Source organism: Vigna angularis, chromosome 1 (assembly GCF_016808095.1).
Source record: "Vigna angularis cultivar LongXiaoDou No.4 chromosome 1, ASM1680809v1, whole genome shotgun sequence".
Lineage (NCBI taxonomy): Eukaryota > Viridiplantae > Streptophyta > Magnoliopsida > Fabales > Fabaceae > Vigna > Vigna angularis.
Genome location: NC_068970.1, coordinates 8,672,735 through 8,688,044, shown reverse-complemented (window position 1 = coordinate 8,688,044; position 15,310 = coordinate 8,672,735). Strand labels below are relative to the sequence as shown.

At 31.8% G+C, this 15,310-nt stretch overlaps 3 protein-coding genes across 3 annotated transcripts; all 3 read right to left on the bottom strand.

The window, feature by feature from the left end:
* Nucleotides 1–1,444: 1,444 nt before the first annotated feature.
* On the bottom strand, nt 1,445–4,761 carry LOC108332166 (replication protein A 70 kDa DNA-binding subunit B). Its single transcript, XM_017567338.2, has 12 exons — nt 4,532–4,761; nt 4,277–4,423; nt 3,986–4,183; nt 3,704–3,881; nt 3,345–3,615; nt 3,163–3,265; nt 2,797–2,921; nt 2,632–2,710; nt 2,403–2,547; nt 2,081–2,241; nt 1,886–2,006; nt 1,445–1,805 (listed from the first exon to the last, which is right to left on the bottom strand). Exons 1-12 carry the CDS (start codon nt 4,660–4,662, stop codon nt 1,611–1,613), a joined length of 1,854 nt encoding a protein of 617 aa, XP_017422827.1. The 5' UTR covers nt 4,663–4,761; the 3' UTR covers nt 1,445–1,610.
* A 3,337-nt stretch (nt 4,762–8,098) lies between these two features.
* LOC108329745 (uncharacterized) lies at nt 8,099–9,115 on the bottom strand. The gene is made up of 2 exons (XM_017564106.2): nt 8,522–9,115; nt 8,099–8,318 (listed from the first exon to the last, which is right to left on the bottom strand). The coding sequence occupies exons 1-2, from the start codon at nt 8,983–8,985 to the stop codon at nt 8,171–8,173; spliced, it is 612 nt and encodes a 203-aa protein (XP_017419595.2). The 5' UTR covers nt 8,986–9,115; the 3' UTR covers nt 8,099–8,170.
* Nucleotides 9,116–13,166: 4,051 nt separating this feature from the next.
* LOC108331703 (presenilin-like protein At2g29900) lies at nt 13,167–14,729 on the bottom strand. The gene has a single exon (XM_017566583.2). The coding sequence runs from the start codon at nt 14,683–14,685 to the stop codon at nt 13,312–13,314; it is 1,374 nt and encodes a 457-aa protein (XP_017422072.1). The 5' UTR covers nt 14,686–14,729; the 3' UTR covers nt 13,167–13,311.
* Between the last annotated feature and the right edge of the window lie 581 nt (nt 14,730–15,310).

Sequence of the window (15,310 nt, the reverse complement as noted above, 5' to 3'; positions counted from 1 at the left end):
AATCTCCACATAAAGTTTTGGAATTTCTCTAATAAAGATACATACTGTCTACCGTACTTGTAAATTAAATTTTATTGTTAGTTAAAAATTATTAGAAATATAAACGAAGTTTGTTAAATAAAATAAAAAAAGTAAAATCGCTATATTATATGATTTGTAATAAATTTCAACGAATAAATACTAGGATGTTTGTGGTTAAAAGTGCGCAAAAAAAAGTGTCCCTCTCAGCTATAAGGAGGTGTTTTATTTCACGTGATGCCTGCAGAAGCAGAGTTCTACAATATACATTTCTTTATAACGGAATTCTGGGTTTAATAAGTGTTGCCGCTCAAATCTCACTAGAGTCCAGATTTTATTCTGGTTTTTTTGTTTGTTTTCAAAATGTACTGATTTTAATATTTTAAAATATTAAAATCAGTATACAACATACGTTCTGAATGTAAAAGAGAAACAGCATCAAAAATTAAGAAAAAAAAAATACAGAGAGGCAAGGAATACACCAAGGAAGGGATATTTTTACTTGTATTAATTTTGTAGCACCTTAAATGAAATGGAGCGTTTTAATGTTATTGTACAAAAAAAAAACATACTGAAAAAACATGCTGAAGAAAAACATAATAAAATGTATAAATAAAGATGCCAAATATTTTTTTCTTGTAAATTATTTATTACTTTTTTAAGATATCAATGTCAATATTAATTCGCCAATTATTAGTAAGGTAAAAGAATGGCAATTCTAGAACTAAAGTAGTTTACTGAATTATTAAAAAAATAAAAAAGAGATTTTATTAAAAAAGTTAGTGAGTCTAAGTTTATATTTAACGAAAACTATATTTAATAAGGTTATAGCTAATTGGAATATGATTTGTTGTAAATTTCTTTACATGTTTTCTTATATAGATAAAAAAAAGTTTGTAGCCCATTAGCATATAATCTTTTTTTAATATATTACATGTTAAAGTCTAAGTATTCCAAACCATTTATATAAATTCAGGAAAAAGAAATAGTTACCTTTACTTTTTTTTACTAAAATTTCATCTGAATACCTCAACTCAACCAAAATGACCATAACAGATTATAATAGCAAATACATAAAATAATCCAGATTTTAAAAAATTAAAGACATTCATTCAAGTTGTATACAAAACAAATTCATAAAATAAAATTTATAAATTCTAAATAAACAATTTCAAGTTGAAACCAATGTTTCGCACACCGGCCCTTAAACTTCCAAGTTTTTTGTTTCAATTAACTTTAAAATAGTAAGTGAAAGGAAACAACGAATTAATTACCATTTATATCATCTGATGTCTCTTCAAGTTTTCCAAAACATAGATTGGTAAAAGAATTATTATATTGTGACACTAAATAAAAATCTAGTAAAAACATAAAGGGTGCAAATTATTCACTCTAGTACCTAATAAAAACATAGAGTCATGATGAAAAATCATGAAAATGTGTATGACTAAAATTTCGCCAATATCATACCACATGAAGATGTCAGCAAAATGTATGATAAACCACATAAGGAATTAATAATTACAACCAGTAACATTACTCAAAAAGCGTTTAAAAGGAATCTACAAACTGTAAATCTGCGTATCGATCTCTTATGCTCTCATCTTTGATATTTCTTCCAGCATCATCCTTGATTCAGCAGCGAAGTCAACAGGAACAACTGCTCGAACCGTTATCCTTTGCCGCTTCTCGTTATTATACTCGTTCTGGGTAACACTGACGCGGAAAAGATGCGGAACCCAAGTTCCTTGCTTCAATTTCAGATTATAAGGATTATCTTCTCCTTCCTGACATTAACAAGCCATGTAACGTTAAATAAAGCATTTTATCATCGTGTTTCAACATTTAACGTGGTAACTGATCTTACTTGTGATTTAAGGTCATCTAAAGCATCTGCAGAGCATCCAACAATCTTCTCAGCTTCCTGATTAAAGACGGAGAAGAAAGCCTCACCACTTGTATCGCAAACCTTGGCAACCATAATATACCTGAAAGGACAATGAAAACTTTAAATGCATGCATCAGATAGAAAAGTTAACACTAAAGATGACAAGTGTGCTACCTTAAACTGCATTGTTCATCGCTTTTCTGGCATCCTTCGCACCAATATCCAGAACCAATGTTTTCAGTAACTTTCTTATTGCATGTCTTACAGGCACGATACCACATTGCTTGGTCAGGCTTTATGAAGCTTATATATCCTCTAACGCTGAAAAACGCAGGCTGCTCAAAGTAACATAAGAGATTACAAGTCAGATTAGTGATTCACGTTACAATCCTTTCAAACTTCCAAGAATTTCAGTAGTATGTTGCCCGAATGCTAATAACCAGATGGTACCGTCTTAACAATGTCCAACATTCAAGAAAATTAGCTACCAAAATACCTTCGTCTCTCCCAATGATTGGTCGGAGGTTATGTGAGCAAGTGGAACACGATCAGTGTACACTGATCTAATTCCATTATTAGATGTTGGACTTGAACCAGAACCTACAGAGTCCATTGAAGCATCTTTGCCTTCAGATTCATACCTGTGAGCCAAAGCAGACATATAAGTATGACTATCATAAAAATACCATAACAAGGCAACAATTGCATAGCGGATATTGGTATACCAGCTTCTGAGTTTCTTTGCTTCGGGTACGTCTGGGTTTACCAGAATTACACTTCTGCTTATAGTTGACAAAGAAACACCTGAGACAGATATTCAAGAACGGTAAAGATATGAGCCTCTCGCACCAGTGTCAATAGTGCTTATCTAAGCGTAAGCCTTATCATACCTTGGAAGTCCCCAACCCTTAGAGACTTGATTGCAACAACTGGAGATTGATCAGCAATGTCCAGTAAATCTTGTCCTGTGTTAGTAGCAAGATCATTCCACAACGACACAACTACCGTCTTCTTCCTGAAATGTCAGGCATGCACATTTAAATCTACACAATTCAACAAACCTTTATCCAACAAGGTGAGTATCTAAACCTACATTACAACCATTCAACGCAATTAAAGGACCTCAGATGCAGGGGGGAAACATTTTTTTAACATATGAACACTCTTAACTCCTCCCTATATATAAAGCTTAATGGGAATAATTCTTTAATGCTTGAAGAGATAAACACTCCAAGTAATAAGTAATAAATACTCACGTTTCATCAGCGATAGTAATGTCGCGCTTTGGAATGCTCTCATTGTCACTCTTCCTACGAATGCTCATTGTTGAAGACACATTCTTAACAACTCCAATTACATCTGAAATTGCACTATATACAATCAATAATGAATCAAGGTTAAACCACGACAATTAAAGCACGTTATATACAATACTTACCCACAAGTTCAGACTTGTTGACATAAGGGCCTAGCTGATCAATCTGGACAAAGCTAAATTTTGTTTCCGGGACAAAACTTGCTTCACCCGCCACCTCTTCCACCTCAGAATTCTCGTTGAGCGTCATTTCATAATCATTTTGAACAGTTTTGAACTGTTTGTTGGCAACTTTTAGTGTCCCCTTCGAAATATAATAAACCTTTCCCAGAACAAATTTGTCGTAAAATTTTCTGGCGGCATCGTTAAACATGGTTGCCTGGATCTGAGTACCCTGAAATTAGGTGGGGAAATATCAACCACTACACTTAACAAGAAAAACAGCATCTAATTCCCAAACAAATAAAACAAACAACTCTTACTTCTTCGTCCGTCAATTCAACATTGAATACACAACCTTCACCCCTAGCGTTCTTATAGGTACGCATGTTTCCTTTGTTACTAACGCTAACTTTTATCGTCCAATTACCCTGATAAGGATTCAACGAAACGAGTGGACGCACCCTACGCGTAATTGCCAAGCGTGCAGCAGGAGCCGAACTAAAATAAAAGAGAGAAAAATTTTTAAAAAAAAAATCAAAATGAAAAACCCTTAAATCTCAGAACGATTTGAAATGAAACAAGAACACAAGAATACTGCTCACTTTCTATGTTGATCATTTAGAATCTGCGCAGCAGATTTTGTCACCACTTCCTGCTTTAGCTTCAAAACAATACCAGCATCACCGTCAGTCTTCAATCCAACCTCTTCTTTGGGTTTCAAAAGAATACCAGGCTCCTCGCACTTGATCTCATTTTCAAGAGCGGGAGATACCGGCTCACATTTCGTGACAATAAGGTACCTGAAACAAAATATACACAACGAAAATCAGATACCTCCAATCATCTTCAAAGCTAGTATACAAAGCGATAACTGCTACGAAATTAGGTCTTACTTTTCAGATTTGTTAGGGATGTCATTGAGAGTGTAATCAAGAATTCGAACAAGACCTAGGTTTTGAATGTTCCCAGAGAGAACCTCGGAATACATATTCGAAGGAAGAATTGCCCTCAGTTTCTTTTTCCCATCACTGGCCGAGAACCTAAATTGTCACATAAAATACATACAGTAAAAAATATTGCAGGAAATTACAGATCCGAAACAAAAAAGGGGGAAGAGTAACTAAACGTGTAGATTAGAGAGTACAAACATGTATCTGTTGCCGCTGGGCTTGAGATCAACTATTTGAACAACAATGTCGGGAAGATCCGACAGAGAATCTGGGGAAGGGTTGGCGAGGAGCGTCGAAACGCCGTCGGGTGTGATCGATTTTGCGGCCATTGGAGAGAAGTTTTGGAGAAGAGAAAGGAATAAAGTGAGAAGAATAAGAGTGAGAGTATGGTTGAAAGCCAGAGAGAGTGGTTTTGTATAGTGGAGAGTGTGGCGGGAAAACGCAATTTTGTGTGCGGCGTTTTCAATTCGAGGGCTTTTCGCGCTTCGATTTTGCAAACTTATCGCGCCCTTGTTTATTTTTTCGTAAAACGCGCTCTAGATATTTACCAGTGGTAATAACATTGTTTTGTGTATGAACAAACGATAATATATATATATATATATATATATATATATATATATATATATATATATGTGTGTATGTGTGTATTTGAAGTTATGCTATTAGATTTTCAGAAATAATTTTTTTTAATATTTTAACTGGAATATTACTTTAAATTTATCTAAAAGTTATGTCTGGTTAAATTTGATAATTTTAATAATATTTTTTTAAAATAAAAAATAAAGTTTTAATAAGGTTATATTGAACTCTCTTTTAACAAAAAGAATACACATTTTATAAATATAAAAATTATCTTTTTTAGGAATAAAATATGATTGAAAATATCTTTTACAAATCTTGTAATAAATAAATAAATATATTTATTTTCGTATTTCTAAAGATGCAGTAGAAACCCGAAAAACATGTCTCTATTGTTTCCATCTATTTCCGGCCTAATTGTACCTGAAAATATAGAACAGATTAAAACGGTAGGTGTCACTGTATATTTAAGAAATGTAATGCTTTATTAGACTTGATTCTAAATTGCAAGGATATTCACAGAATGGATCGATATTTTGTTATTGTAGTTAAGATTGGATATCGAATTTAAATTTTTAAAATAAGACAAATTTAATTTATTACATGAATGTATATACTCTTATTTATAAATTTATGATATTCTTCATGTTTATATTTTTATTAAGTTTGTCAGATCACTTATACTTATTTTTGTAAAAAAATTAATAGAGATATTTTTATAACTATTTAAAAATATGTATATACATAAAACAATTAAGTTGCATAATTTTCTTAATAGTATATATGTTTAGAGCATTACTCTGCAGTTGGCTGTGTAATCATTATATATGCCTTGTAAATTACATCTATTTAATAATTCAAAATACTTTTAATTATCCTTCTTATATCTATTATTATTTCTTAAATATTTCTCTATAATAAAATAATGATGTAATTAAATTTAAAGCTTTTAATATATTTGACTATTTTTAATTGATTGTTTTTTTATTAAGTTTCTGTAATTTATTGAGTGTAAAGAAAGTATAAATTTTAAATTGAATTTTTGTTTTTTAATTATTATTTTTTGTTATTTTGGTGATGTCATATTTTATTTTATAATTCAGTTACTATAATTTTTCTTTTTTTTCAATGTTATCAACAAATCATTAACTTCATATGCAATCTCTTAATTGCAAAAAAAACTCCATATCATTTATCCATTTCCATCTAAACCTTTTAACAATGTCTTTTATAGTGACATTTTTGTTAGATTTCTTAGCAAAATCTCAATTTCAACTCTATACAACATGTCCAATGGATGAATGTTATGCTATATGAAAATGCTGCAAAATGTATAATAATTTTAGTTATCACATTGGTAAAACCTTTCATTTGGTTATTATAAATCATTCATGGGTGCTTGTCTCTCTGGAGGATAACGCTTTATTTGAAAATTTTCCTTCTATCCTAAGAAAAGTATTGAAACCTTAGGTGTTTTCATTTTCAAGAAATCAGCTTAGCTTTTCTGTTCTCCACCTCTGTGTTTCATGAAACTCATATTCAACCATTAGTGGATTTTCTATTAAGCAAAGTAGGGAATACGTTAGCGTTTTGGAGATTTGGACATTCATAAGGGATAGTTTGTCCCTCGTAGTTGACCATGTTGTTGTTATTTGATGTTTTATTTTTATTTTTTTTGAAAATTCTTTATTCATTATTTGTAGAAGAAATGTGTTTTAGTTTTTTTTACAAGTTACTGTAGTAGAGGTTGAGAATGTAAGTGATAATTATAAAATTATTAGCAACTTAGGTTTAATACTTATTTTTGTCTTTTATTTGTTATTTTTATTATGGTTATATTTTTGAGTTATTTAAAGTGGTTTCATTTTTTTCTAAAAATTATTTAATTTTGTTATTTTCGGAATTTAAAACGCTAAAGACCTTAATCAATATTGGATTATCTATCCAATTTTAAAATAAATGAGCCTGTGATAATTGTAAAAACCTTTATTTCACTTTTTATATATTTTATTATTTTTAATAGATTCACATATTCTTCTTGTTAAACCCTCCATCAACTATTCCAACAATCACCATCTTTCTTGAGCCACCACCATGGAAGTACGAGAGAAATCTTCATGACAATTATTCAACCTATAAGAAATCACCACAAAATCTAAAACTGACGGGAAATCCGTGATCATTTTCTTATTGCTAATAACAATCAAGCTAAATTAAATCATTTTTTACCAACCACTTTAAACAACTTAAAAAAAACTACTTCTAACAAATAAAAGAAACAAAATAAATATCAAACCAAAAACTTAATTATATTTTAATTCTCTAATTTGAAAACTTTTAATTCGGTCTTGATATACTTTTACAGTTAGTTAATGAATTTATATGTGGTTATTATATTATCAAGTCACTTAATTGCGACATATCATTTTATTATTTACTATTTTATAGCTTAATAATTTTATTAATTTATAATTTTATATTAAAAAACTACAACAAACAATTATTTAACAACTCGTTATACTAATATTTTAATAATGTATATTTCATTTATAAATTAAAATTTTAATATTAATATATATTATCGAAGTAAAATTACATAAGAATTTATTGGATTGATGGTATCAAAATATAATTTTTTTATTTTAAATTTTCAATTATCATAAATGTTTTATCATTGAAAATTAATATTTTTATAATTATATATTTATTTGATAACTTATTTTCAAGGATAATGTAATTATCAAAAACATATCTTTATAATTAAAAAGAAAAAGAACAAAACAACGAATGTAAGTGATTGTATAAATTTATTTGAAATTCATGGTATTATTGTGTAAAGTAAATAAGAGTGAAAAAAATTTGTTTGAGGATCTTCTTAAACTCAACACCTCTTTAATAATATAAATATAATCAAAACATTATTATTTTGTAGTGTTAAATAAATTAAATTTTGTGTTTTGTGATGTAAAAGTATCATCCGATAAGAGGCATTTCAAATGACAAGTCTGCAACATAATACCACAATAATTGCCTCTGTTATTCCTTTGTGAGCTAAAGTATCTTACAAAGTTAATCAAAAGTTTCGTCCCTGATCAACTAAGATGTACAAAATAAACAACACAAGTAAAATTAGAATTAAAGCTAACTAGCTAGATCTATTCTGCTATTCAGATTACCCATGATACTAGCTTAATTAGACGACGTGAATAGTTAATGGCTTTGTAAGAATACAAAAAAACTCAGATGTGCTGATTTCTACGAGCAGCACGAAAAGCAACTCCAGCCGTTTGATGCATCTGTGGTTGGTTTTGGGGCCTGATCAGCTGTGTTTGATGACTCCTGTTGTTCTTGTTTCTCTCCAGCACTCAGGGACGAAACACTCTTATCTGGACCTTTCGACGACCTTCATATTAATTCAAGAGGAAAAATCATGCATGTCTCATTAATATTCATCCTTTTGCTCATACATTTTACAACAAGCATGTAAGAAAAATTGTAAGACAGTCCTGATCTTTCTGAATGTGTGATAGTTGTTTTTCAGTATTTGAATTTAAAACAATTTGATCATTACACATAATAACAAAGTAGTCAGTGATCAAAGCTTACTGTTGAAACGCATAGGAATTGGTGCTGTCATTTGATTGGCGTTGAGGCTCGAAAGCCTTATCATCTCCTTTACCGACATTCTGTGTGGTTTGACTACTTTCCATTATGACCTCCCTCATTGTCTCGGCAGCTTTTGCTTCAGCATTTTTGGAACTAAGTTCGTTCTGTAGTTCATGAGTTCTTTTGCTGATAGCATTGAATTTATTTGTTGAGGCAGCTAGATTCTGAGTTGGCGAAGCAGAAGGCTGATCCTGCACGCTGACATCACCGGGCTTATCCAACTCCCAGGATTTAAAACAACCTAATTCGTTTGAGAAGCTCGTGTTTCCCATGTAGATGCTAAACAATGATTCATTAGAGGCAGTGCTCCATTCCACTTGCGAGTTTGCAGTACTCTTGGAGAAGACATGAGATGGAAAGGTGTAATTGGGAGAGGTGTTTGGTTCGCCTGGACGCTCCATCATCTGCACTGGAGGGTTTTGTACAACCCCACCTGCAACATCATCGGTAGATTTTGTTGGAGCGTGTGATTCAACTTTTGTGAGAACACTCGTAGAAGGTTGGTTTTGTGATGATTCCAGTGCACCATGGGATGAACTTCCTGGTGATCATTCATTTACAGATGTTACGAAAGACAAACTTGTATTACTTGAGAGCCTAACTTGTATTACTTGAAGAATGATGCGTTTAATCATTATGCACTTATTACCTGTGTTGTTGGTTTCATTACCTATATTTTTGTTATCACCTCCAGTTTCCATCGATCAACGAGGTCCAGGTTTTATAGTGGAAAGTTTAGTTGCTGTAAAACCAAAGTCAAAAAGGAAAATTCTCATCTTAAAATATCATAATCAACCAGCGTTTTTGCGTGAAAAACATAAAGAAGCGATATTTTTGACAGTCACTTGAAGGTGAAAGAACGTATCATTCTCTTAATTAAGCCAAAGAAGATAAACAGCGGGAAGAGAATAATGACTAATAATAATTCCCAAAACTCTTCAAGTTGTGCACTTTGGTTATTAATTTCTTATCACCTTTTCTTTAAGGCATTAAAACTGACATTTTGTCTGAAAAACATCCAGATGGAAAGAGAACACAAATATTTTCCTTATCATGGTATATTATAAACGTCCCAGGATTGAAATTGAATCGACATGACGGTGAAAGAAACAAATCTTCATGCAGAAAGTAAAATTACAACAGAAAACACATGGCAAGAAAACCTCAATTGAAGAAGTGTAGGAAGAATGAGAAGATTACATGAAAAGGCGGCGTGTTCGAAAGACCCAGGAGACTGCCGATCAGGCCCTGCTGAAATCAAGCAAGATATGCCCAAGAACTCAGCAGTCCCAATATTCCCTCAAAGTACTAACAGAGTCAAATTATTGGTACATCAAGAAAATGGTGGGAAGAAAGTTATATCGAAGAAGATGAAAGATTGAGAGATAAAAAAAAAGGTTAAATAAAACGAATGGTGTTGCACAAGTTTAGGAGGTTGCATTCTCTCATGTTTCTCGAGTAACAACTAACGAACTTTGGCTGTCATGCATGCCAACTGTGATGCTGCTCATTTGATCATTGGTCATGCATATGAGGTGGCTTATTCATTGTATGATCTTATGAAAGCCGAAATAAAAGTGAAGCCTAGTTGGCAGTTATTCAAGCAAAAACAACCTCAAACACCATGCCTGTAACTAATTTTCGTTGTCATCACTGTGCAAAGTTTTTACTGTTTCAATTAATTCATGATTTTAGTGGAAAAAAACATATTCTAACAAAAAGTATATAATAAAAAAAATTATAAAAATTTTTTAGTGTACATTGAATTTGTTACAGTAAAAAGTTTCCCACTTTTAGTACTTAATGTTTAATAAATATGTTAATTTAATAATAATTAGTTTTTTTGTTTTACTCCTAACGCCGGCATTGTCTGTGAGAGGTGCTATAGGAAAACGAAACATTAGGAAGTGACAAATGTGTAACACAGATAATTTATGATTTAAAGTATAAAATAGAATTGCCATGTGTTTTCATTTGTTAAAAGAGAAGCATGTGATTCAGATTTCATAAGGTAGAAGATATTTTTAGTCATTAGATTATTTGTAAGAAAATAAAAATAAGAGACGATGAGCTGGATCTCATAGAAAATGGAACACTAAAAGATTTTTTTTATAGTAACATTTATTTTTAACGGAAACTAACAGAAGTTTAATGGAAAAAATTACGCACTCGTATTCGTTATATTTTAATATAAGAGATGAAAATAATACAGCACTACTATAGTTAAAACAAAGAAAAAGTTGTAATTTACTCTATTATATTTTAAAATTATTGCCAATTTTAAAAAATCAAACCTCATCATTAATTTTGTAGAAAAACGTTTGGGTATTGGGTAAAGAAGTTATAAATATAAATTTTGCATCCTCACACTTGGTAAAGACGTTAGCAGAAAATATTTTAAATAACAATCAATTTTGTAAAATAAATATTAATGATATATAAAATAATCTTTATTATAAATAAAAAATAATAATTTGAGTGTGGATTGATTACTAACATTAATTATTAATTATCAAGCTTTTAGTTATTAAATAAACTAATGTCTAAATTTGTTACGAATAGATAAATCTAGACTTTAATTTATTTGAAATCTTAAAAGTTTGATAATTAATATTAGTGATTAATTTAGAGAATAATTCACAATCTAATTATATTTTTTTATTATACTATTTTATATATTTATTATCTTTAATTTAAAAATTGATATCTAAATCTGTCAATATAGTATTATTATTATTTTTTCTAAAATTAATTACTATTTAAAGAATTTGATATTCCTAAACTCCCTCAACTTCCCATTTATTCTAAAATAAAGTTTTTCATAATATAATAAACAATGTATTCCATAAAAACCTCGTTTGAGAAAGAGTGGAAGGGGAATAAGAAATTGATGGAGTGCAGAATGAAACAAGCCCAGACCTAATTATTTGTCCATACATTAATAAGAGTTTTATTTGCGTGGGACTGTTTTGTTTAATGTGAAATAAAACGTTATTGCCTTTCATGATTATTTCTTTTTATTGTTTTATAATTATTATTTTTCTATTAATGTTATCAATGTCAATCTTTTGTTCAAATTTTCATAATTTTTTTTTTGGAAAAATACGCTTTCTTTAGTCCCTTAATTTTATAATGAAATTATAATTTATTTATATAAATTCTTTTAATTTAATTGCGTTATATTTTCTTTACATATCGAATATGTATCAAATATATTTCATGTTAGTATTTCATTTTTTATACAACTTAACACAGCTAGAAAACTTATTTAATAAGAAAAAAATTAATGTAATTTGAACATGACGAATTTGATTTTTTTTACCGAATTTTAGGTATTGCAGAAAACAAAGGAAATAACTTTTAGAGGAGAAAAATATGTAATGCCAGAGTCCACATTTTTTGTTGAGTTTTTTTTTCTATATTGAGCATTAAAAATATACTAATATTGATGTATTAAATTAAATTTCTTTGTAATATATTTTAAAACATCAAAATCAATGTACATATTTTAAATTAGCATATTTTAAGAACTCAATAGAAGAACACAGAAAAAATCCAGAGAGAAAATCTAAATCGGTAATCCCACTGAAAATGAGAGGAATGCTCCCCCAAGTGTGAGGAAAGTTCATGTGAATCCAATTTCTGTACCATATCTGACATAATAGCGCATAAATGATTTACAAATGTAACAGAACCACACAACACTCCTCTCTGCTCAAGCTAACTCTCTTTAATAGAAAATATTTGGGCCTACGGTGATCTATGTCTAGAAAGCCATATTCCACTCAGAAGGTGGATTCCTTCCAAGTTATTTATCCTCATTGTTCTAGTTGTACCACTCTAAGTAAAGTTCCTTCATGTTAAACTTTCAAAACTAGGTTCAATTAACCAAGCCTGCTATTCATGTTGATAGAACCAAATTTTAAGAAATATCACATGCTTTTTCATTTCTGATAAGGAGATGGTTACAGGTCAAAGGTTTTCTACCTCTTCTTTATTTGGCCCTGTCATGTAAAATTTCTTGTTTTCTAAAATAGTTACATTACAATTCAATCACTCTATTTGGCTCAGTACTACTTCCATAGATTTTATTTTATTTTTTTGAAAGTGAATTTCTATCATCTACAAACTTACAGTTATTTATAGTTTAAAGAAAAAACTTGGATTTAAGTGTTTCAATGGAGTGATTGAATGCTATGCTTCACAATTAGCTGGACAAGCAATGACATGCTTTTGACACTGATATGAATTCAGTAGCTAAAGCCATATTATAAACAATTGGCACCTCTTCTACTTTCGATGTCAGGAATGGAATGCTTGCAGTCACAGATCCTAAATCTGCAGTAAGCTAGGCCTTTTCTAAGCACCAACCAGAAAAGAAAAGAATTATAGACCAAAATCAACAAACGGTTAAATAAAAAAAAGCATCAAAATTCGACCCTATAAGCACAACTGATATCTCTCACCTGATGTTTGAGTGGCACAATGGTGGGGGAGGGTAGGTGGTTAGATTCCCACATCTGTATTTCCCTTCGCCATAAGATATACAAGACATCCTTAGAGCTAAATAAGAAGGCATCAAAAGTGAATTGCTATAAAGTAAATATACATTTCCTGAAAACCTTACAGCTAAAGATGGGCATGAAACCAAGATTTTAACTAATAATATTCGTGGTCATGTCATAAGTTCGGTACAAAAGTACCAAACCCAAACAATAAGATTCCTAACCTTAGAACAACAAGAGATTTATAGAACATTGTACTACAAATACTTCAAGTAGGAGCCTTGTCAAGAAATAAAACAACACACCCAGTCCTATTGACACAGGAAGAGCAGGCAGAGCCTTCTGATATAAAGCCAAAAGGATCAAAGTTATGCCAAGACCCGCAATGATAGCAAGATAACATGCATATACCGTCATAAAATCATACATTGCCGCCCTGCCAACCAAAACACTGTAGAAGATAAAATCTCCCAGCCCTAACTTGATTGAACCAGAAGAACCCAATCCAATTCCTTCTAGCATCAAATTCTCACTTGGCACAGCATCTTCCCCCCTACCGTGCTGGACATTCATTCCACGATCAATCAAGGGCGCAGAAAGGTCTGAATCAGTCTCATGAAGGCGCACTGGTTCCTCTTCTGCATTCACCAAACTTATGCAACCATAAGAGCCACCAGAACTATTAGCTGTTAGAATTGCATTTCTAGAGGCATTCTCCCTAACCATGTTTAAGTTATTGCTGGGGCTTCCGTCAGAACCGGAGGGAAATTCAACACTGGATCCATGACCCAACGCTGAGTTGGAATCAGTTTGAAGATTTGAATTATCAACCCTCCTTTCTCTCCATAACCGCCTCCTCTGCACAAGATCCCTGGGACTCAAATTACCATGGTTCACTGGTCTAGCCTCATAAACCAACGCGGGAATTTCCTCATCCCTTGATATTGCAAGCTCCACCAAAAGCCTCAACGGCCCAATTGGTAACAAAACTGCGGCAACATCATACAGCGCCATAGCAACAAGCAAGGCCCAGGTGGTCCACTCAGGCAACATAGTAAACGAATAAGCAATCAATATCCCAATAACAACCAAATACCCCTGGGTCACAAAAATTGCCATTTTTGACATAAACACGGTCAAAACACCCACAACGGCGAAATTACATAGCAAGAGGAAAAACGTAATGCAATCAACGGGGGTGTTAAACTGTTGGATCAAGAACAGCGAGACTTCACCGCCGAGGAACCCCAGCACGATGAAAGTGGAGAAAGCCATGTAGAGTTTTAAGAACCTGGTGCATCGGAAGTAAAAGAGGAGAACCAGGATGAAGGTTGCGAAGGTGACGAGGACGACGAAAGCCAGAGAGTTCAAAAGGGCACCGAGGAATTTGTCCCAGGTGGAGTCCGAGGTTGTCTCGGTGTAGGCCATGGTGACCATGCTCATCGATGCGTCGAAGAGAGAAGAATCCGTGTTCAGAATTGACACCAATATAACGACCAAGAACATGCATATTGAAACGGGTGCGATGATTCTCACGATTTCTTCACCCAGAGAATCGATGATGCTTGAACAGGGTCTCTGGGTTGGTGTTTGTGCCATTGCAAGATTGCAAAGGAGAAAGAAAGACAGATAGTCACACTGACTCAGATCGAAACTGGTGACTGGTAAGTACTGTGGTTGGCTGGCTGGATTCACTTCTCTCATGGGCCGGGCCTAAACATCACAAAAAAAACATTTCTTTCTTCGTCCCCACAATTTCCATATGCACCTCCTTCAATTTTAAATTTTCAAATTTATCCTTGTGGTATTAAATAGCAGTTTAGGATATTCATTGCATTGGTATAGTGTTGTTGTACCTATTTTTCGCGTTTGGACACACTTTCATGGTTGTGGTGTATTCGGTGGTATTGGTAGAAGGGTAGGCTCCATTGGATAATTGGATTTATGGTGAAGAGAAGATACTACAGGAGGGTAAGATTTTCTTTCATTTTGTAGTTTTTTTCTTCTTCCAGTTTTCGATTTTTAATTCAACTTTCAGATTTAGAAATTTAAAGACCTTTTGGATTTGGAACATTAAATGAAAAAAATTGTGATATTTAGATTGTTCAATCTAAAATTGAAAATATCATTTTAGAACACATTTGAATGTTAAATTTGAGTTTCATAATGCATAATTTGAACTAGGATATTGAGTTTCAGAATATGCAATTTAGAATATTAATTT